Consider the following 23493-nt stretch of genomic DNA (forward strand, 5'->3'; position numbering starts at 1 on the left):
ATGGGGACAGACATGTCTCTGATCCAAAGCGGCTCTGCACCATAAACTCTTTTTAATGCAGCAGCAGTGAATATGTAAATGATATGTAGATGCAGTTTCTGCAAATGGCTGAAAAAAAAAAAAAAAAACAACCACCCCGCTAAAACAAACCCCAGTAAAAATGTGATTCTTAGCCCCCACTGGTCTCGCTGGTGAAGTTGGATTAGCTTCTTTCTATGCTCCCAATTTAAAATGAAGGCACCTTTATTCCTGTATTTTCCCTTGTTTCCAATTTGTCGGCAAACTTTGCCATTGACGGTTAAAACAACTGCTTAAGGTAAGGGCCCTAACCATTGGATATCGAGGCTAGCGGGCATGTGTGACTTCTATTAACTCAGTGTAAGGCGGGCTAGGACCGCCAAGCAGGAAGGTCAAGGTTCTCTCATGAGACACTGAAACTTTAAATGCTAAGTCTCATGGAGGGTCGGTCGATACCCTTCTCCAGAGGGGTACCCAAAAGACAATGAGTGAAGAGCAGGGTAGGGAGCAGAAGGGGACCCAGTCCAGTCTGGTGCTCTGCTCCAGCACCCACTGAGTCATCACATCAACTTCCCTGGATGCCAGATTGGACCTTTACAAGCATGCTACTGTGTAGGCATCGTCTGACCTTCCGCCTAGTGGCCAAAGTGGGGAGTACAGAAGTAGCAGCCTCATTTGATGATCATTCTTAAGCCCAGAGGCCATGTTTCTCTGTAGCTTATGCTGGTGTAACTCCACTGAAGTGAGTGGGATTCAGCATGTAAACCTGGTTTTGGTATGAGCGGACTCCGAGCTGAAAGCCTGCCCAGACCTGCTCACGCGCCACTCACATCTCTCCTCTTTTTAACTCCTCTTGGAGAGAGGCTTTGGATCGATTTCCATGAAGTACAGAGCCCTACACCATCATGCTTCATCTCCTCTGGGCCCACTCTTTACATCGGTCCTGGCATGCGATAGCTTTGGGCTCTCTGCTACACACAGAGGAAAGACTTCAAGGATCGAGGTCCGGAGAGTGGGGCGTGAGCTTGCAGTCTGCCTAATTTTCAACCTGCTGAGCGACTGCGAGCTTGCAAAAACTCGGCTAGACTTAGAATGGACTTAGGTTTACATTGTCCTAAAGCAGTGGGTCTCAATTTTGTCCTGTGGCCCATCCTATACAACACCAACCTTTCAGCAGACCACCAGCCAACCACTCGTGATGACCAAATGGGGGCAGGAGGAGGTTGGGTGCTGGAGGGGGCTGGGGGCGAAAGGGTCTGGCTGGGCAGTTGGGTGCAGGAGCGGCCTGGGGGTCGGGGTCTGGCCAGGTTTCCAGCCTAGGGGAGCAGTGGGGAAAGTCTCCAGGTGAGCAGTTTCCTGCGCTACCGTTGCCCCCCACCACCGGGAGGGGGAGTGGCAGTGTGCGGAGCCAATTCCTTCCCTTATGAGCTGGATCCGGCTCGCAAGGCTCAGGGCTCCCCACGCAGCAGGAAGCCAATTTCACAGAGGCTGAAGCGCCAGTGAGGGCTCCCTGTTGGGTGTGGGGGAAATCACCAAGCCTGCAGCCCCAACCTGCAAGACAGGTGAGTGGGCCGTGGACCACACTTTGAGAACCACGGTGCTATGGGGAGGGGAAGAGGAGAGGAAGAGAGAACGAGCATCTGGGCGTGTGTTGCAAAGGAGCTGGTGAAATATCCTGTGAGAAAGCCAAGTCCTTTGCAGCTGGGAATGCACCAGCCTTCACTTTGAACCCCTGTGCTTTTATTAGGGTTTGTCCTAAACAGTAGCATGTTCTTGTTGCGTTAATGTTTCTTGTTGTTTTCCTTTAAATATTAGAAAGAAAATATAGTATTATTTTCCCACTGAAGTTCATAAAACGTGCTATTTATCCAAGAGCAGCTCCCTAAGGAAACTACTTAGACAGATTTTTTTTTTAAATAAAAATACCCCTATTATGTATCTAGCAAGCTAGAACCAGCTCCTTTTGAAGTATTTCCAGTCAATTCTGTGAATAAATATTTAGCACTATGCTCATTAAAAATGCCGTCTCAAAATCCTTCTGAAAGGTAGCCCATTGATAAAATTTAAGAGCTTGGCTCTTTTAAATATTTTCTCCCACCAGCAAGAAGGCCACATTATGATCTTAATTGCAAAATCAAGTCATATTTACTAAAAATAACAGAGAAGCAAAGATTTGTCTCCAGTTCTTATATATTTTGGGGACTTAAAAATGACCCACATTGTAATTAAAAATTGTCTTATCTCCAGGTGCAGCCAGTTTTTTAGTCTGAGTGCCACAGACTACAAAGGGGAGTAGGAAAGAGTGAAACAATTTCTAGAATAGCAACAGAAAGATGTAATCTTATCATCTGAAAGGAATCTTTGGGTTAGAGGAGACACACAGCACAAACGGTATAATATACGAATTTCTGATGTAGAAAACAGCTCTGCGAGTAAAGGGGGTGAAAATATCATACAATTGCTCCACCCCGTATCCTTGAAAAGATAACTGAAAATGATGAGAATATGAGAATGGTACTGGAAAAATGAACACAAAGGACTCTTCACCAGAAGAACAAACTGAAAGTCTATTGCAAAGTTGTTACGCTTCCATTACACTAGTTTTTCTCTTTTTTGTTTGCAGGACAAGAAATGTTGCTATAAAGTGTATAATTTGTATGCTTCTTGCTTCCTTTTGTTTTAGCTCTTTGTATAGACTTGTATTTCTGTGACAAGATTTTCATAGTCTTTTTTTCCAATTCAATTCTAAAAAAAATGGAAAAACAAAACATCAAATATTGGCCCGAACGAAAGCCTGAAATTGGCAATTTGTGACAACTGAGCCTTCTCATCTTTAAGGAGACATTTTTTCCAGGCTTGCCCAGAGATTGAACCTCCATTAGCTTCAATAGGACTTATGTGGATTAATACCCATGCATCACTTTTAAAATGTACCCCTAAATTGCATTAAGAATTCCAAGGCAAAGCCATCCTTACCAACCCAGCGCACGTGATGCCCAGAGAGACACGGCATAATGAAAGAAAAAAGCTATAATTTGTATAACAAGTCTGTACTGCAAGAGATTGCTTGAACATTTGCAGCAAATAAGGGTGATGTCCAATCAAGAATTTTGAAGCAGATAAAGTAACAATTGTTTGGCAATACATATGCAGCGTGTTTACTCTGCATCGAAGCTGTATGCCTGGCCATTTTACTGCACAGTTTGCTCTTCTGCCTCAAAACGTGAATGACAGAAGCTTTAATGATTTTTCAATATTGATCTGACAGCTGGCTCATGAGACCACACTGCTAAAAGGGATTTATCAGCCATTCAGGTCATTCTTACTTGATGAAGGGTCTGTTATCCTCATAGCTAAAGAATGCATAGACAAAGACAAGAACACCAACATTAGAATATATAAGGCCAGAAAGAATATGTTGTAAGAAATAACCAAAGCTTATTACCAGCCTACCAAAACTAACGTCACAGCTTCCTGCTCAGGTGTGTCCACCAGACACCGACCAGACAGTTTTACTCATCAGAGGATCTAAGCAACAATAACTGTGAAATCACTTACGGAAAGCAGCCCTCACTCCCTGAGTTTTGCAGCTCCCCATCTACAGCAGTTTCTGTTGCTTATAACATTTCAACTGACTTAGAAATCTATTTAAAAAAATCATTGCTGTCTATGGAGGGCATTAATATAGGAAATCTAATGTAGTCATTCTGGAAAGCTTTGATATGTTTAGATGGTAAACTTCACTGCACCTTAGGCATTCTTTGTCCAATATATTAGGATGTACTATGGCCGCCTTATCTTTTTTATTATTTGTTTTTTCCATAATTGTAACTCCCAGGTTCCCTACTTATGAGTCAGACTGTGCCATTATCCTCTTTTAAAGATAATGGCATTAGAATTGTTTAAAGCCCTCTCTGCTGATTGCAAGGAGACAGGAAAGTGTTGACCTATTTACTTTCATTGTATGCAGGGAGGGGGAAACGTTGTCCAGCCAAACAAGATGGAGACGCAACCTCATGGTAGTCAAACACAAATGGTCTAAAACTGCCCCTTTGAAATAAAAGTTCTGCTGCCCTTGGAGTACGAGATTGTTAGCAGCCAGTTTTCTAGTGGACGCGCTTCAACCCCTAGGACCAACTCTGTTCATAGTTCACAGAAAGAAGCCCAAATCTCTCAGCCTCTCCTCATAAGTCACATGCTCCAGCCCTCTAATCATTTTTGTTGCCTTCCACTGGACTCTTTCCTTCCTGTAATGCTGCCAGCTGAGTACACTGGAATGTCCCTCTTCTCCTGTTGGTGCCTTCCCCTTTGGTGCCATGACCTCTTGCTGCAGCTGTCACTAGTACCAGAGAGGGTCGTGTCCTTCCCGATGAGAGCTGTGCTGGTGTATATGGGTATGTCTGTCCGGTTAAGGCCTGCCTCGGTCAATGTTGGTATCAGAAATCTGATTCCGCATTACCAGAGCACAAAAAGAAATACCCCACAGTTGACCTGCTGGAGTGATGCCAGCACTGTTGATTGTCCAAGAACTCTTTGATGGAGGAGAAATTCCGCTCAGCAAGACCTTTCTGTAACCGTGGGGCATGGAACCTCCCTTCCCAAAATGGGCATTCTGTGCAGCCTTGTGAGGTCCATTCTTGCTCTCATTTATACCCATAAATCGCTCTGGGCACCCGTGGGGGCAGAATTTGACCCTTTGTGTGGGATTTTAGCCCCACATGTCATGCAAACTGTGCTGCTTTGTTTCTCTCACACATAATATGTGGCTGAGTTTGTGTCATGTATGCAGAGGTGTGGCCTCCTCTCTGCCACGCCACAGCTGGCTAATAGCAGCTCTACCCCCTGCTGGGCGGTAAGCTGAGTGCACCAGTGTGGCTGTCAGAAGTTGGTGGGTGGAGGGTGAAGGATGGACACGTGTTAGCAGCGCTGGCCATGCAAGGCCGAGAACCACTCCGGAACGTCCAGCAGTTTTGAATTCCCACCAGAACAGCGGGTGATCTGAGGGGGATCTCGTTGACAGGCAGGATTCCTGCCCTTTCCCGATCTTTCCCTGGTGTCCATTGGGAGTAACTCCAGGAAAGCCACTCTCAAAATCAGATTTAAGTTGTATGTCTTTCAGTTTCGCTGGGTACCTGTAATGGGGCTGGCACATTATTGTTAAAGGTTTAGCCTTCAGAAATGATGCTAAGTTATTGTTTTGTATGTGACCTTTTGTTTCTCAACATTTTGTGCACCTTGAACCTTTACTAACACATTTATTGTTGAGTTCACTATAAAGGTATCTCACAGCCGTGGGATTAAGCTAGCTGCTCATCCGGAGTCGAATCACAGGAGCTGGTGCCTACAAACTTCTCTTGGGGATAGCAGATTTGCTATCTCTCTCGAGTGTTCAACAGAGAATGGACAGGCACAGAGCAACATTTCAAAGGGGAATGGGGACCAGGGTGCATCTAGTGCTCACCTCTCAGATATAGTAAAGACTGGCCTAGTCCAGAGGAGATTGCTTAGGTGGGTGTCTGGCTGATGGTGTCAAGAAATTGACACCCAGTGAAGCACAAGTACTTCTGCCACTCACAGAAGGTGGGGTTACAAAGGAGACTGAGTCATGGGTATCCTGAAAAGCATCAGAACTTCTAACATCTTCCCTGTTGTTAATTATAGATTTTTATCCCACACACAGAGACCATAGTGCCTAGGACCCTCCGTGGATAAGGACACTCTTATTCATCCTCTCATCTAAACAAACAGTGCCAACACCTTTCTGGTCTGTGGTTCACTCAGAAACCAGTTTACGCTTCTACTCATTTTCATCTCCAGTCTCCTGACCACCTCTATTTCTGCTCTATGTAGGATGTCCCAAAAGTACTTACATAAAGCATAAACTGTATTGACTTAGAGTATGTCTACACTGCAGCGTTTTTCTGGAAAAACTCTACCTATGCCCATACTGCTATCGCGTTCTTTCAACAGAAAGTAGAAAGAACGGAGGGGTGTTTCCGGTAGCGGTAATCCTCATTCTACAGGGAAGAATTTTTCCAAAAAAGCTTTTTCAGAAAAAGCTGTGTGTGAACGCGGAAGAGAGTGTTTTTTCAAAAGAGGAGACCCTCAGGAAAAAGCACAGGTGGCCATTCTGTCCACAGTAATCACAATTTAAATGTGAGAGAGCATCCAATTACTGTGGATGCTCTTTCAAAAAAAGCAGATCGTTTTTTCATTGTGCTTTTGCTGTGTGGACGCTCTCTTTCAAAGAAGTTTTTCCGGAAGATCTCTTCTGGAAAAGCTTCTTCTGAAAAAAGCCTGCATTCTAGATGTAGCCTTACGCTCCTCTTCAAATCCCCAAATCTTTTTTGGCCCGAAATGTAAGAGGGCACATGGACAGCAGATTCCAGCCTGTTAAAGCAACACTGACAACCTCAAAGTAATACAGGAAGTAGAGACAAACTTCTGTGTGCATGTGCCACTAGCAAGATTATTAAATCTTGAACAAACTTTTGTAAGTATTCAGTTATTTTAACTATTTATACCGTGTGCTTGCTTTTTTTTCCTGGAACAAAAACAAATGAAATATATTTTAATGGTATAAATTTCTACTGACCTTATTTGATAAAAGGCCAGGGTTCTTTCTAACATAAAATCGCGTTTTTCAGCCAACTTTGATCTAAAAGCATCCCATTAAAGTAAGACAAATAACTAACAACAGATGCTAGCATTCTTGCAGCTGTACGCGTCATGGTTTAATCATAGGTACCTCTAATTAAAAATACCTCTGATGTTTCAAAGCATTTTCCTCTATTCCTCAGACCAATGACAGGTTTGTAAAACGTGGACAAAGGGTCCTGATACCACATTCCTGACTCATATGGGTAGTTGCTATGCACAGAAGCAGTCTGGTGAGCAAAGATGGCAGAAATGAGGCCTCAGTGAGTAGAACCTAACTTGGCTTCTATAGTGCGGTCAATGTTGCACAAAGCACAGAGGTTGTGCACGCTCCTCAAAAATGATTTGAAATGATGTGTATAATTCATTTTCACAGCAAGTGATTAAACTGCAGCTTCCCTGCGACGGGAATTCCTGTCCTCAAATACTAGAAGGAACTAGAAGAAAACATGAGGTTATTTTCCATTCGTGTCTGCTGTGGGATATGGTACATGTGTTTAATTGATTGAGCCAACTTCTGAAAATCTACAGCAAGTGACTTGAAGGCCAGAGAAGCTCCTCGCACAAAACAAATGTGTTCTCTGCTAATTAGTGAAGGAGTGTGTTCATTCTGAAAAATCAATAGCCAGCAGTAAGGGACTACTTAAAGAATTTGGCTCCACATATTGTGACAAAGATCCAACATGAATGGCTGGCCTCGAGCCAAATTTTCTAATTTAATTCCTTAGACCACTAATGTATGTCAACTGGATTTTCACAGAACAATTTCCTCCACTCTTATTTTTCAGCTACGATAGTGCCACAGTCAGCAACAAGAAAAGATGCCCTTTTCAGTTTTCTGCCAGCCCCTCAATGCTTCCTTGGCTTCCCCATTCTGATGATTAAAAATAACTCTCAGTAGCTCTCACTGAAGCACAAAGGGGAGGCCAAAATCCATGCCCTCAGGCACTGCCTCATGGGGTAACATATTGTAACAGGGTCAGCACTCACCTCACATGAACTGTCCTTGGTTCTGCCAGCCAGCCACACCTGACCTTCTCTCTTTTAGTTCTGGGCGGCAAATGAGCTACCTCTAGTCCTGCAGCTTCTTTAATAGTCCCTCCTGGCTTGTGATTGGCTGGTTCTTCCATAGCCGCCCTAGCCTTCTGGAGGACTTCTCTATGGCCCTTTTGGCCTAGCCCCATTGCACTTATATTCAGTGCTTCCTTTGTAATGCAAGAGATACAGGGGCTCACACCATTTTTTTTACATGCATAATGGATGCAGGAAGCTAAGAGGTGCCAGGCCTCAGCCCTAGCACAAATTAAGCACCACCTCTCTGGAATAGCTGTTACTGGATTAACATGGCCAGAGTCAACAGGAAGGGCGAGATCCTACCATACATAAAAGACAGAGAGAAAAGGTAGATTGTCTGCTCTTCGGAGAGCCCACTGGACATATTGTGGGGTAATACACCCATCAGCCTTGTGCCCAGAGGCTACAGCAGGCTAGCCAGTGGTGCAGGTGAGTGGGGAATCTACCCAGTCTCTGAAGATGTTTAAATAGGGTAGCAGGCTGCTGGTCCTCGTACCATGAAGGCCTTCTCTCAGGTAGGAGGGATGGGTACTTTTGTTGGGGGAAAGCAGGTCAAGGAGCCTGCGAGGAATGAGTAGCTACAGAGGAGGAGCAAAATAAGCTGTGGATAATTCAGGTAAGATCTGGGACCCAGTTCCTCACTACTCCATAGCCGGGCAAACCAATTGCCCAGTGGGTTGCATGTCGTGACCACGTCACACTGGGAGCACCCCATGTCACAGCGGTCTCAATGGGAACACAAAGGGACGGCAACGGGGAAACACAGCTATGAGTTGCTGAGTGGTGGTCAGGACCATTTTAGCCTCGTCTACCTGTAATGTCTTTGCAGCCCCGCTAGAGGATGGGATCCCCAAAAGTGCCTATTGTTATCATACACTCAATTCCCATTGGCTTTCAATCCCTTACACAGTCTTGCAAATCTCACCTAGATAATATCCATCACTCTTGGCCACTTCCTTAGCTCAGTCATGCACAGAATTTCAATCAATTGCATTGTTTGCCAGGTTATATCTTATAACATCAGACCCAATATTCCCTTTTGTTTCAACAGAAGGTTGATGGGAAATATCTGGCCTGTTTTCTGAGATTTGTTCTTAATTATTGTAATTGAAAAGAGCAATTTTGTTAAGCTCATCTAATTTTCTGTAAGTAATTAATTGCCCTCAAAATTGCTTACCCTGTTTATTTCCTTCCTTCTAATGTTGCAAAGTTGTACTGTAATTATTCAAAACACAGTAAAATATAACGAGGTATCTGTTTCCGCATGATACAGATCCAATAAAGACTCTGGCCACATCTGCATTTTTGAAGCAGAGCTTTGCAGATAAAATACTAAATCTGTGAATTTTTAGAACAATAATCTTGACAAACAGTTTCATACCAAGGCCTTGGGTATTGAATATCTTACAGGACACTCTCTCAATCGATAATTATTGATTTTTTTTTTATTTTGGAAGGAAGACACCTGTCAGTGGAAAAAATAGTGTTTCTTCTAGCCATTCAATAATAATGGAGCCATCATGAAAATGATAGCTAATCAAGCAAAAAAAAGAATCTGATAATCGACTATTAATAACAAACATTCCATAAAAAACTTTAAACTGTGCCCACCAAGAATGGACAAACATGATGTTGCAATCAATGTTACCATCTGGAGAAAAATACACAAACATAAATGCAATCCTAGGTGGGTTTTTTTAATTTCAATGACATCAAATATTAACACTTTTCCTTTCAGGTGTTTGCTTCCAAGCCAACACACGACATATTTGGTTGTTAAGAGTATGCAGAGTTTGCACTTCAGTTTGCACATATGCAGCAGTGGAGAGTGTATTTCTTCTGGTTTTGCCTATTCGTGATTTGATCATGCAGGGATGCACATGAGAGTGGCATGGGTCTACAGGGCTGCTCAGCATAGTGCTTTGCTATGTCAGGGTACGGCTAGACTGCAAGGCTCTATCGGAAAAAGATACACAAAATGCGCTCCACATTTTGCGTATCTTTTTCCGATACTTTTGTCGGAAGAGGGTTTTCCGAGATTTGGCCCGTGTAGACTGGAATGAGGAATACGGGGGCTTCAGAAAGAGTGTGTTTGCTCTTCTGTAAAAAAAAAGTGGAAGAGCAAACATGTTCCCTGGACATGGTGGAGTTTTTTCAGGATACCAGAGGTCTCCCAAAAAATCCCCGCAGTCTAGCCATACTCTTAAAAGCAAAAAGGTATAACATGCTGTTGGTGAAACTTGTGAGAGCACTATGCCAAAATGCATTTTACATTTTAGGAAACATGCTCACCCAGTCTGACCTGCACAACATGGCCTGGACACCCTCAGCCCAGTAACTACATCCATCTAGCAGAGGGTCTGTGGTTAAATGAGGCAAATAATAGCAACCCAAATATGGGGTAAGCGACCGAGAAGCTAAGACCCATTTCCAGAAGCATCTTCATCACCGAGGTCAAGTCTACATGGCAAAGCACAACCCACCCACCGACATGCGCTTGTGGTAGGTGAGCGTACAGACTCGGGCCTGTGCTATGGTGCCCAAAACAGCCATGTAGACATTCAGTCTTGGGCTGGAGCTCAAGCTGTGAAACACCACCCTCCTCCCCACATTTCAGAGCCCAAGCGCCAGCATGAGCTGGACCATCTACAGCCACCTAGCTAGCGACTGAGCCCAAGTCTGTTGATCCTGGTGCTGAGACTCACTGCCGTGGCTGCTTTTTGCCATGTGGACGTCCCTCTAGACACACGAGAAAGTTTTCTAAGCGTAGATGGAACGTTCCATAAAGTTTCCGAGTGACAGAGAATCCACCATGTCCCTTGCGAAGCTCATCCATTGGCTAACTGCCCTCACTGTTATGCCTTGTCACTTCATTTCAGGTCTGAATTGGCCAGCCATTGGTTCTCATTATGTCTTTGTTCCTTAGTACGAGAGATTTTGCCCTGGCACAAGTTCCCATGGCTCTGTATCTACCTTCACTCCTACGGCAAATCATCATTTGCATTCATTGGCTTGTACAGCAACGCACATTCCTGAGCAATGTCCTGGCTCATTGCCATTGCAACCACTTCCCGAATACACACCACGGCTCAGTGTGGGCACACAACAGCTCCCCTTGTTTAGCACTGTGCATGCCTCTCAAGATAATGGGCCCAGACCTTACAGAGCATCCTCACCTCCCTGCTGACTGGAACTGAGGGGTGCCGAATATCTTGCTGGATTCGGCCTCATGCCCAAGTCCATTGGACTTGGATGCAGGGCTGAGTGGACTCCGAGCATGGGGACTTTGGTTCTTTGCACCTTTCTTCCCAGTCTTCAGCACCCTGCAAGATGAAGCCCTCAGGCAGAAAGGAATACAGCATGATCACTGCATGTTTCTAGGCAACTGTCAGTACAGAAGTAATGAAGGATGAAAATGTTTCTCTTCTGTAAGATGAGTCCCCATCTGAAGCTAGTATAATATGTACTTCCAGAGCCTGCAGCCTCACTACCTATTTCCAAGGAATTGTGTCTTCAAGTGAATAATACAAATCACTACAGAAATTAACCAAGATTTCATATGACGGCATGCAGCGATCTTATATCATCTTTGTATTTTCATTTCATTTGAAGAATGCGGCAACACACTGAAAAATTAATCTTGCTTTGGTAAAGAGACCCTCTTTATTAAAAAAAACCCAACCCCATTACAAAAAATCCTTCCAACGTTACTGACGTAATCTCTGATTTTTAAAATGAAGGGAAGTTTAAAACATTAAAATTTAACTTACTTTTCACTGCACTGAAAGCAGTTGGGTTACTTTTTCGCATTTCAATCAGACTGATATATGAAACTAGATCAGTCATTTTCACTTTCTGTGTTGCATGACGTGGTGTCAGAGCACAGATGTTGTTAAACTTTTTTGCAGATGAATATTTTTCTTTTAAGATGTTATTCATTTCCTTTCCAATATCATTTCTATTTATGAAAGGTTTTGAAAGTACTTTAAAAAAAACCCTAATTTTGGGAACCGAACTTCTCACAAGTGTCTCTTTAAATACGACACATAACTAAACTATGACAATTAGCTTATGCCACGTGAGCTTAAAAGGGGCAGACGGGGAGGCTGCTCCAGCCTGCTTACTTCTGACCCCAAGCTGGGGGCCTGGCCGGCAGCAGTGGGGTGGAGAGGTTGGTCGACAGCTCCCCTCCCCCAATTCTGTTTCTGGCCCTGCACAGGCTGGGAGCCAGCAGCCCCGTGCGTGGTCAGAAGCAGGCAGGCTGGAGTAACACCCCTACCTGCCCCTTTTTAATCAGTTAACTGATTAAACCTGATGTTTCACTAATTAAACTGAATTTTACACCCCTAATCTACACCATGTCTAATACATCCTGGATGAAATGCACTGACTTCAACCGCCATTACAGGTGCTCAACACATTCCAAGACTTGGGTAACTGTATTTTGGTTGGATCGGTCAATTTCAAAGTAAGTTGTTTCCTCTGCTTGTAATAATATGAACGGATGTGCCATTTACAGACTCATAATCACAAGCTGCATCTGCCTTGGCAATCAATGGAGAACAGGACACGAACACGAGTCGCAAACTTGGAGGGACACTTCCAAAGTGGCTTCTCATTTTTAGTGGGTTTCTTTCTAGGTGCCGAAATTGATGCACCAGAATCTGATTTTCAGAAGTACAATCTGGATTCTCCCTAATGTTCAAAAATCATGACTCAGACCCTGCAAAAGGCATAAGAGTGGCCTTGAAAAAATCCAGGCATTGCTTTAAACAATAATCAGTGGTCGTTCTTTTCTTTGCCTCTTATTTGAGCCTTGAGGACCCACATTCCAAAGAGCTTTTCCTGCAAATACAGGTGACTAGAAACTTAGTTTTTTCATGACTATTGCAATTTCCACATAAGTGTGCAATCTCAGGAGCTGGGGTTTTAAGAAAAAGCTTCACTATTGTGAGACATAATTAAACCACAAGAACTCAACACAGCCCAAAATGAGAGAAAATGGGAGAATACAGGGGCCAGGTTTTCCTTCCCAAGCAATGAAAGCCACCGCCTGGGAAGTTGGCTGAGTTTAGCATTGCTGTTGGTACCCCACTATGGAAACAAAAAACTCATTTTCTGCCTTGCTTTATGTTACAGAATCTATGAAAGCCCGTGAGGCTGCATGTCTCCTCAAACAACTCCAAGATGAGAAATATGGTGCTTCGTTGTGTGATAAACGATCCAGGATTGTAAAAATAATTATTGCAATCAGCTGAGAGAAACTGGTTTCCCTTAAATTATATACTGAAGGGACTATTTTTTTTTTTTTGTCTGCAAAAAGTTAGAGCTTGATTCATCCTCAGTTGTCATGGAATTCAATAGGAGCTAAGGATGTTCATCATCCCATTGGATACACTGTGGTATTAATTTAAAGGGGATAAATGGGCCAAAGCTCAGTTACTGTTTAACATTAAACAGTATTCATCAAGGGGCAGGGTTTGGTAGATAGAGACTTCAGCTTGCTTAGTATTAAGGCAAACATCTTTGGGGGTTTTGTATGAAAGATACAAAGAGAAGAAAAAAATCAGTTAAAACATTTGAACTTAAAGTATTAAAGAAGGACATCGTTTTAACAACCTTTTTCTCTTTTCTCTTCAGCTGGAGAGTGTTTTGGAAGGAGAAGCCCACTGGTTTGAGCATCTCTGTGACGTTATCAAAGGTAGAAACAACTGTTGTTTGGGGCAAAAGATAAGTTATTTGAGCTGGGCAGGAGCCATTGTTGATATCTGATTTGATTTGATTTGATTTAACATGAGGTAGCATTTGGGATTTGGCTGGAACAGGTGAGGGGGTGATGTTATTTAGGTACCGCTCTTTGATCTGGCTTGGTTTGGACAGTTTTTAGGGTTAGGATGATGAGGGCCCGAGATCACAGCAAATGATCAAGGTAGCAGCTGTTAAGGTGAAACTTGCTTCACCAGTAGCATCCATTTCCCCCCCTAGGTTTTTTTGTTGTTGTTATTTATTTGTCTCTCCAAAAAGGCTCTTTCTTTAAGAACCCACAAAGGGCCTTGTGGGAGAAACAGAATACTCCATTATTTTATCCACCAATTAGGCATCATATTTGACTCACCAATTATGATTCCTTTATCTTTTTTTTCAGTTTTCACAATCTTGTAGGCTCAGTTATTATAACAAGACTCACTATTGGCTAGGATTAAGTCCTTAGGTTCTAGATTCAGGGACACACTTAAGTGTTGATTTCGAAGGGATTTGAGCATAGCCTTTTCCTTCACTAGCACCCTTCTTTCAACCTTCGGAAACAGCACAAATAGGCTAAATAATGCTCTGCTGGACTCTCAGTTTGTTAATTCAGTGTTTGTTGTCTTGCTAAAGAAAGAGGGATGAAAGCAGGTGGGCACTGAGCAAGCAAGATGCAACAAAAATTATATGCAGATGAAAGTATTTAATGCTGGGATAAAACTATCTTGAGATACCCAATTAATCTTCTCTTTTTAAAAACCGAAGTAACCAACAAGGGGAAAGTTTGGGTACAAAGAAACAACGGAATGGAAAATAAATCCTTAGGAGGATACTTTTGGTATGTGCATAGATTCCCTTTGATGGACATTTTCATTGAACACAACTCTCCAGTCCTTATTATTCTTTGGGACAGCCCACTCTAATTGTGTTTTAAAAGGCATCCGACTGACTTTAAAGCAAACGTTCAGACAGGTCTTGTATACTATGGCTGTAAAATGACAGTGTCATAATAGGCCCAGAAAAGGAGAAAGAAGTTAAATTGAAAACTCACCACACATGGCTTCATTTTTCATGAGTTGGTAACTGTGCTTGGCTAAAAAAAACATCTATTTCACTTTTCCAAAATAAACAGAATAAAAGCTTACAGCCACATGCTGCACCATGGAAAAATGTCAGTGACAGCGATTTGGCTACACAGAATGCTAGCAAACCTAACCCCAGATAGAGAGCAAGACAATTAAAAGTATGTGTGAGGGGGCGAGGGGCTAAGGAACACACATGAAGACTTCAAGGAAAAGGCTGCTATGTTTAAGGAAGAGAAAGGATGACTTATGGGCTCTCCTGTTCTGGTGCGATGAAGCATGCTTCATTCCCTCCCCTCTAGCCACTCGGCAGCACATTAAGATTCCTGCATAACTTTAGTTATGGCAGGTGTCCAATCCCATTGAGGAATTCTTTCAAACTAATTATAGAATCTGCCTTTTATTAATCAAATAACCATTCCATCCCTGGAGCCAAATCTTTCATAATAGGATCAGTTCGGGTTATGGTAACGGACCCCAAATGAGGTCATGCCTAATTCCCAATGACACCAGACTGCAAACAAAGGAATTCAGACAGCAGCAGAATGAGGAAAGCCGTCCCAGGGGAGAACCTAAGCACCCTCCACTTCTCACAGTACTGTGATCTGCAAAACCATTATTGAAATAGTTTCCGATGAAGGAGCCTGAGTCTTGCCGACCTCCTGTAATTATGAAACAACCGTTTGGGGGGACACAAGGAATAATTCTGCAGTATCATTTTCCCCCAAAGAGCAGAGATGTGAAACTCAGGGGATGTCTAAAAGACGCTTTATTTTCCAAAGAGGATATGCAAATTCCTGCGGAATTTTCATATCTTCTTCCAATCTCACTTTTGAAAGCGCATCTTTCGAAAGTGAAAGTAGTCTGGATGCAGGTTTGTTCAGGAAAAAAAAAAACTTTTTCGAAAAACTGCGTAAACCTCATTTTTTTAAGGAAGAGTGGTTTTTTGAAAAAGGTTCCCCCCCCCCCCCCCCAAATAATGCATCTAGACTACTTTCACTTTTGAAAGACCCACTTTCAAAAGTGAGATCGGAAGAAGATTCCTGCAGAATTTGCATATCCTCTTTTGAAAATAAAGCATAGTCTAGACATAGCCAAAGAGTAACAAGTCTGAAAACATGGACACGGCTTGGCAGGTTGCAATGAGTGCCAAAGCCCACGGAGAAGAGAACGCGTCAAGTTCCCTGACCAGTCCAAAACCAACCCTAATGCCTAACTCTGTGTGGTTCCAATGAAATCAGGAGGATACCCAGGTGCGAAAGTACCTTGCTGCATCATTGCCTAACTGCCCAAAGATAAGTGCGCCTTTGATCCATAAAGCATTCTGAATTCTAGGTCCTTTGCGATGGTCCCTGACTGTTTATTTCATTCTCGTGCACAGTGTCAATGCGCCGCCCCATTTGCACTGCCACCCCTAAGCTGGCCTGTTGCATGGAGGTAAATTTCACTCGGAGAGAACTAGTCGAGACTGTCTCACCGGGCTCACCAAGACTCCTGCATACTTTTCACTCGCAGCAGTTTCATGGGCAAGACTTTATTGCCACAACTACCCAATCTACCCACTGCTCCCCCTAACGGCAGAGGGACCAGCACCTAATGAATGCTCATTATGGCAGTTTTCACTGTCAACATGGCACGTGACTGGAATAAATTCAAGAGTGGGGCTGCTCAGAGCTGGGATGTCAGGGACACAGAGGTGACAGGATTCCAAGATGGAGCCATTTCATTTACTTGCTACATTCCATTCACTTAAATCTGGCCCAAGCAATCCCAGTTTCCTCTGAGCCTGAGCCGGAGCATTTGAAATCAGCAAAAGGGGTTTAAAAACTAAACTTACTGAGGAAGGGAAGAGGGAGCTAAAAGTGGCTTTATCGAAAAACCCCAGCAACAAACCTCTTGTTAGTTATAATTACTTAGTACTGACACCGTGGGGGTGCGCAGAGGCTCAGGGAAGGCCTGTGTCCTGTGATGCTAGGTATGACAAATACAGGTGAACCCTGGCTCCATCAAAGTCAACAGGATTCGCAACCAAGTCAGGATTTCACCCACAGAGACAGTGGCCTCGCCGTAAGGGGCTTACTGGTTTCCCCAGAAGATCTTACATTTTCCCAGGCAGGACAAGAACTTTTTATTTGGAATGAGAAAGCCAATCAAATCTGGCCTGGGCCACGAGAAGGCTGCTACCTCCCCGACTGAGCTACATGACAGAACGCTGGAGTTACTACTGGCAGCACACACCATGTGCTGGTCTCTGCGCTCACCCTCAAGAAGGACACACTCCAATGAGAACACAGCTGCAGGACAAGCAAATGGACAGGGAGCAGGAGAGGCTTTATATAAAGACCTGTAGCTGGAGCCCTATGCAGAAACATTTGCAAAACCGAACTGCGGATATCCCCATCCACAAACAAAGAGGAGCCAATACTCCAGGGTTGGCAGCTCCCCCAGTCTGTTCCCATCTTCCCCTAGACATTAAGAGATGTCCCACACTGAGCAGCTCGCGAGCAGGGAGGATCTGGGAGAATTCAGCCAAGTCCCCATGCTCCCGGCCTCTTCCATGGACAAGTGGCTGCCACAGTTTCTCAAAAGAAGTTCCCTCTCCAAATAAACTCTTCTCTTATTCTACTTGAGTTGGAAAGTGGAGGGAAAACATGGGCTTTGCTCAAAGAGATAACTAATTGCCTAAGACATCAAAGGAAGCATCAATGCCGTGAAAAGGGAATGAAATAAACCCAGCAGAGAGACATGAACTGCTGACCCTGAAATTAAAGCTCCGCATCGGTAGGTGATAGACCAGAGAGATGGGAAAAAATGCAAGGAAAAATACAGTGTGCGGTTGAAGGGTTACAAGAGCCAACCTGGTATTGCTTGGGGAAGAGTTAGTGGAGGAGAAAAGGGGCCAGGCATGGGCACTTACCCACTGCACGGAGCCAGACAAAACACAGGGCATCATTGGCTTAATCTGCAATACGTTTTGCTGGCATGGCTAGGAGCGTGAAAAGAAATCACACCATGGCAAAGACCGCGTGTAGACACAATTACATGAAAACAAAATCCTTCTCCAGGCATAGCAGGTCTCCTATAGCCAGGATAGCGATGCCGGCAAAGCAGAGTTCAGACAAGCCCTTAGATTCACTCCTGTGGAGCTCAGAGCAACTCTGCGGAATATCCTCCTGGCATGTCCATCTCAGCTCCCCCCCGCCCAGTGATCCCTCTGTGGCTATGCGGCTGGTCGTTGGCTTGGAAAGCTGGTGCCCTTCCACCCCATGTCCAGCTTGAGAGTTCGACTGAGAGGCCTGACTTAGTCGAAATGAAAGCCACCGGTGAGAGCAGATACAGCCACAGCAAGCAGCACCTCCTGGGAGAAAGGCGCTAGATTGAGTTCCCTTCCCAGCCCGCCCCTCCTCCCACCTGTCAAAGGGGAGACGTGAGAGGCCTTTAGCGGAGTCAGATATTGTCCTGCCTTGCTACACACACAATAAAGTGCTGACGCTGACTGTTTCCTGCCTGCAAAGTTCATTAGAGGGGCTTATTATTATTTAGCTGCTGTCTCATCCTCTCTCACACGGCCACCTGAAATCTCCCTTGCATTTGTAAAGCACGCAGGTACAGCCATCGGCAGGCACTAATATTCTGTTCAAGCAATAGCTAGACAGTACATGGCCGTGCCCTGGATGTTCACCAAAGGAAAGGGCATTTCATGTGCTATATCCAGAGGACAACATTTTGTTCGTAAGAAATCCAGTGCTAATCTGGAGCCACTCCCTATGGGTTACGTTAGGTTTGGACCGAGGGCAGAGTCTGAGCCAATAAATCTACTGCAGAGGGAAACAACTCAGAGGTAGGCAGTGGTGCTCTGAGTAGAGAGAGGCAATAACCAGCCATGCTGCCACTCCTTTTCTGCAGAGCACTGAAGTAACTGCCGGGCTGTAATTCTACCCTATGTTAGCTGCAGATAGAATCAAAGAATCCCAGGGCTGGCAGAGACCTCAGGAGGCATCGAATCCAGCCCTTTGCCAAAAGCAGGACCAACCCCAACTCAATCATCCCAGCCAGGGCTTTGTCAAGCTGGGATTTTAAAATCTCTCAGGATGGAGATTCCACTCCCTCCCTAGGGAACCCATCCCAGTGCTTCCCCACCCTCTTAGGGAAATAGCTTCTCCTAATATCCAGGCTAGACCTCCCCCACTGCAACTTGAGCCCATTGCTCCTCGTCCTGCCATCTGCCACCACTAAGAACAGCCTCTCTCCAGCCTCTTTGGAACCTCCCTTCAGGGAGCTGAAGGCTGCTCTCAAATCCCCCCTCACTCTTCTCTTCTGCAGACTGAACAAGCCCCAATCCCTCAGCCTCTCCTCATAAGTCAGTTCCATCTGGTCATTGTCTTTTTCAGTGAAGACATGTACAAGTTGAACGAAAACTGCCACCGCTCATCTTAAATATACTCTAACACGCAGGCCCTTTACAGACAGGCCTTCACCCTCAGCCACCTGTTCCGGCTCACAATAAACCTCTTCTGCAGTCACACACTGGATCACGTGAGATAAAGACAATGCATCGCCCTTTCTTGTCATTTCTGTCAGGTTGGTTTGTTACATTATATTCCGTTCAAAGAGTAAGGGAGCTGTAAACAGCAAAAGACAGGGGGGTGAGGGTAGGGAAGCCACTTACTTGATATTGTCGAGACAGCCGGATTCAGGTTTCAGGATGGCAGTATGATGGAACATTTTATAGAGAGCAATCCCCAGGAAGATTACATTAAGCTGGAATGAAGAAAAAAAAAGAGAAGGAAAGAAAGAAAAGATTGTGTTACATGGCAGAATTTGAGGGGGGGAACAAGTCTTTTCTTTGTAACAGATGACTTGCTCCGGGAAATTAATTCTCGCTACAGTTTTATAGGGACTAAATCATAGATGATTGCCTAGTATTCTACAAAGGCAGGGCAGCTTGCCGAACGAGGGAGCAGCAATACAATAGAGTTCCTCAAAGCTGGATGTAGCTAGGCCCGACACCAGCAGTGGTGTTACGGAAAATTAAAAACGTTTGCTGGAACGGCCCTTCTGCGGCTGTGTGGTGCATACCGATGGCAAACCTTTCCTCCCCTGGGAAGGAACGCAAGGCCTGCCCTTCCTGGCAGTGGGGCTGAGTATACATTTTCAAATATAGTGTTAAAGAAACACACGACACGTCAGTGGTTGAAAGAGAGAGCTTGGCCTATGCTGGAAAAGACAGACTATGGTTCACTAGACAAGAGGCAGCAATGACAGAGGGAGAGGCCTTTTATAAATGTATTTAATAAAAGCATAGACTAATGGCGCTGTACAGAAATGCATGAAACATGTAAGCCACTGCATCCTTCAGACAGCAGGACCCCCTGACTGGCGCACCATTCGGCCGTGTTTGTGTGCGACATAGGATAATTGCTATAGGTTTAGCAAGTGACTCAAGGCTGGCAAATGAAACACTCTGGAATGGAACGAGACCCAACTACACATCGGCACTGAGGTGCTTACGCTCATGCCTTGCTGTGCTGGCTGAAGTACTTTCTATTTAAAACAAAGCAGGATTTATGGAAACCATATTGTACCGATTTCAATCCAAGCCAACTCCAGCCGTCTCTAAACTTTGGTTCTTTACCTTGTTGTTAAGCTATCTGATATGGTGACAACGTGTGCTAACTGTGAAGTTGTGCTTATTTTATTTCAACTTCTAAAGCTAGAGGGGAAAAAATATTTTTTTGTCTTCATTTTTGACTTTGCTCGTACTTGAGATTTCCCTTTGTGCATAAACAATGTACAGCTTCACTCTGGAATTCAAAGGGAGGAGCGCAGGGTGTCAAAATAGAGACCAGCGCTTCTAAACGTCTGGCAACATCAAATAAGCGCTGCAAGAAACTATTATGAGCAAGTGTCCATATCCCAAGCTCATAGCAAAGCATACTTTCCTTTCCCCCAATGGATTTTGATCAAGTGTTTCTGAATGCAAGGAGCCCCTTATAATGAGTGTCTAATTGCTAGTGTTAGGTGGGGTTAGATAAGAACATGCTTTCCCCAAATTAATCTATGTAAATTCAAGATACAGAGTGAAAGTTTTCTTCCTTGACCTGGGAGATGGAGTAGTTAATTAGGAGTTCTTACCATAATTATCAAGGTCGCTGGTCCTATAAAGCTCCAAATGAAGTAGGTGTCAAGTCTGAGCCAACATCTGTAATGAAACACAGGGGATAGAAGGCATTCAAGGACTGAGCGCAGGACATACATCATGAGTGAGCGAGTGACAGAGAATGATGTGAGCTGCAAAACATTCCGCTGGGAGACAGGAAATATTACATTGCTTGTTCATTTAAATGCTGAATTATGTGCCCAATTTCTGACAGTGCTATTGATGGAGGAAGATAATTACCTCTGGAGGAAGCAGGGGGAAATAAGGCACAGGGCCTAGCTGCTAAGGCCTTTTGCATCTGTCATAGAAAACCTTATTAAAAAACAAAGAGGCGGGGAAAGGAAAGATGAGCAGCCATTAAATCTTTCAGCAGCTCTCCAATTATGACGCAACACAACCTGCCAGTCAACTGTCAAGTGAGCTGACATTTTTCCGTCTAAAAGATTTGAGCAAATTTGGTGCAAAAAGGAAATAAATTTTGGTACTGGAGGACTGAGGAATAGATTAATTACATTCAGTATCCTCATCTTAGAGGGGCCCCCCCACACCCCACCAAATCTCCCAAGCAACGTTGCCACTAGTGTTTCTAAGGTGGCAAATGATCTTCAGTATCACATAAAGCTGATTCATGGCCTAAAACTAAATTATTAATCACTTAATTTCAGCTGCACTTAACACTCCCCCAATTTTGAAGGCCCCTGGGAAATTATATTTCCATTCCTAGTTCATTCAAGCTGACAGGAAGATAAAATGGAAATGACAAGTTACAAGACAGATGAATGTGAATTCCAAGGAAGCTACATATGATGTTTAAAATAATAATGTATTGGCGTGTTTATCATGTTACCCCTTACAGATGTGTTTATAAGGAGAATATTACTAAATTGTTAAAAAAGTGTATCCTAGAAATTACACGGATTTCCTAATTAAATAAAATGTCAACAATCATACATATCCATTTACCCTGAGACTATATCAAGATAGCAGTTCTGATAGTTCTGACCTCAGTATCTTGGTTGAGTTCTTGTAAACTCAACTGAATTCCACAAAGAATCCGAGAAAGACAGGGCTTCAAGGGACCTCAAGAAGTCATTTTGTCCTTCACCTTGCAACGAGGCAGGGCCAAGTAACCCTGGACCATACCTCACAGGTGTTTGTCTAACCTGGTCTTAAAAACATGTTCCACAACTTCCCTTGGCAACCTATTCCAATACTTCACTAGTTTCTGTAGTTGGAAAGTTATTTCTTCTATCTAACCCCAATCTCCCTTTTGCTGATTAAGCTGATGAGCACGGGAGATGGTCAAAGCAGCTTTAAAGTTGGGATCAGAGCCTAGAAATGAAAGGCGCCTGTGAAAACAACCTTCTCTTTCTATACTGAGGCATTTCAGGCTTTGCAAAATCAAAAATTAAACCTTCAAATTGCAAAACCCTGGAAACAAGGAGTTTGTTCCCAACTTTGCCAACACACGGTACACCTACACTGCTGGCTTCCTTCGGCAGGGAGGGTACATAAGTGGGTAGCTTTGTTCACATGGGTATAAACAGCAGCACAGACATTGAGGCATGGCTTAGATGAGTAGAGACATGCCCAAAGAAAGAGGGCGTGTCTCTGAGTACACACTTTACATGGCTCCACTCACGTACCTTGTTTGCCACCAGCAAGGTATACGAATACCGCCACCAGCAGTGTATACTAATCTATATGTATCTAAAATCAATTATACAATCTACTCCACTATTGAGATATTTACATGGTGCCAAAACAGAAACTGGAGGACACAGATTAAAAAACAAACAAAACCACAATTGCTACTATGGACCTAACTCCTGCATTGGCACTGAAGCCATCCATCAAAATTCTCACGTGAGATGCACTGAAACAGGTTGCCTAATGTGAAGACAGGAGTTGTGGGTTTCTTCTGCCCTCGCTGATTTTAAAGCTTGTAGTGCAGTAGCTTCTAGAGAAGGGGTGGACAATAAAAGGGCAGCAGTTCGCTGCCGACGCTTGATTTACCTGTGCCTCCACAGATCTGGGTGGCTGCAGATCACCATTCCCAGCCAATGGGAGCTACAGGAAGTGACACAGAGTGGGACACCACTTCCCGCAGCCCCCATTGGCCAGACAGAGTGATCCACGGCCAATGGGAGATGTGATTTCCCATACCTGCATAAACACAGATAAATAAAGCGGCGGCCTGCCAGGGGCTAACCGTGGCGAAACAGATCCAGCCCGAGGGCTGCTATTTGTCCACCCCAATTCTGGGGGCTGCAGCTCAGATCAGGTCCCATATAAACATGCAGTGCGTCCTAACTCTGAAGTTCTTACAGTTGAAACTGACGAGGCAGACTAAGTATTATTTCCCGTATTTTATAGATGGGGAGCTGAGGCAGAAACACATTGATTTGCTCGAGATCGCAGAGGAAGGGTGTTGGCCACAGCAAGAACTGCATTCCTGAGTCCTTGTCTGGTATCTTAGCCACAAGAGCATCCTTTCTTTCAAAGCCCATTTTACTCAGGCAGGAAAGGGCCCTGCAACAGCAAACCTCTACACAAAGTTCGGGGGCGGGGGAAGACCTTGGAGTTCCACGGAAGTCGAAGGAGTTACCCCAGCCAAGGGTCTGGCTCTTTGCTCATTTCACTTGATCATTTGTTGGTTGGCAGGTTGTCGTTTGGGGAAGGCTGGAGCAACACTAAATCCACTCCAGAAGCCACGCTGCCAAGCACCTTACAGCAATATCGTCAGGGTATTTTTTG

General features: G+C 44.2%; 1 protein-coding gene across 17 annotated transcripts in view; it reads right to left on the reverse strand.

The window, feature by feature from the left end:
- The window catches only part of ADGRL3 (adhesion G protein-coupled receptor L3), a 630261-nt gene that overhangs the window by 74079 nt on the left and 532689 nt on the right, over positions 1 to 23493 (reverse strand). For all 17 annotated transcript variants that reach the window (XM_089778190.1, XM_089778189.1, XM_075929233.2 and 14 more), the window contains 2 exons: positions 20712 to 20778; positions 19246 to 19337 (listed from right to left, as the gene is read on the reverse strand). In XM_089778190.1, the coding sequence (XP_089634316.1) occupies positions 19246 to 19337; positions 20712 to 20778 (159 nt within the window). The remainder of the gene's footprint in view (positions 1 to 19245; positions 19338 to 20711; positions 20779 to 23493) is intronic.

The sequence above is a fragment of the Pelodiscus sinensis genome, chromosome 4 (assembly GCF_052426305.1).
Source record: "Pelodiscus sinensis isolate ZL-2025 chromosome 4, ASM5242630v1, whole genome shotgun sequence".
NCBI lineage: Eukaryota > Metazoa > Chordata > Testudines > Trionychidae > Pelodiscus > Pelodiscus sinensis.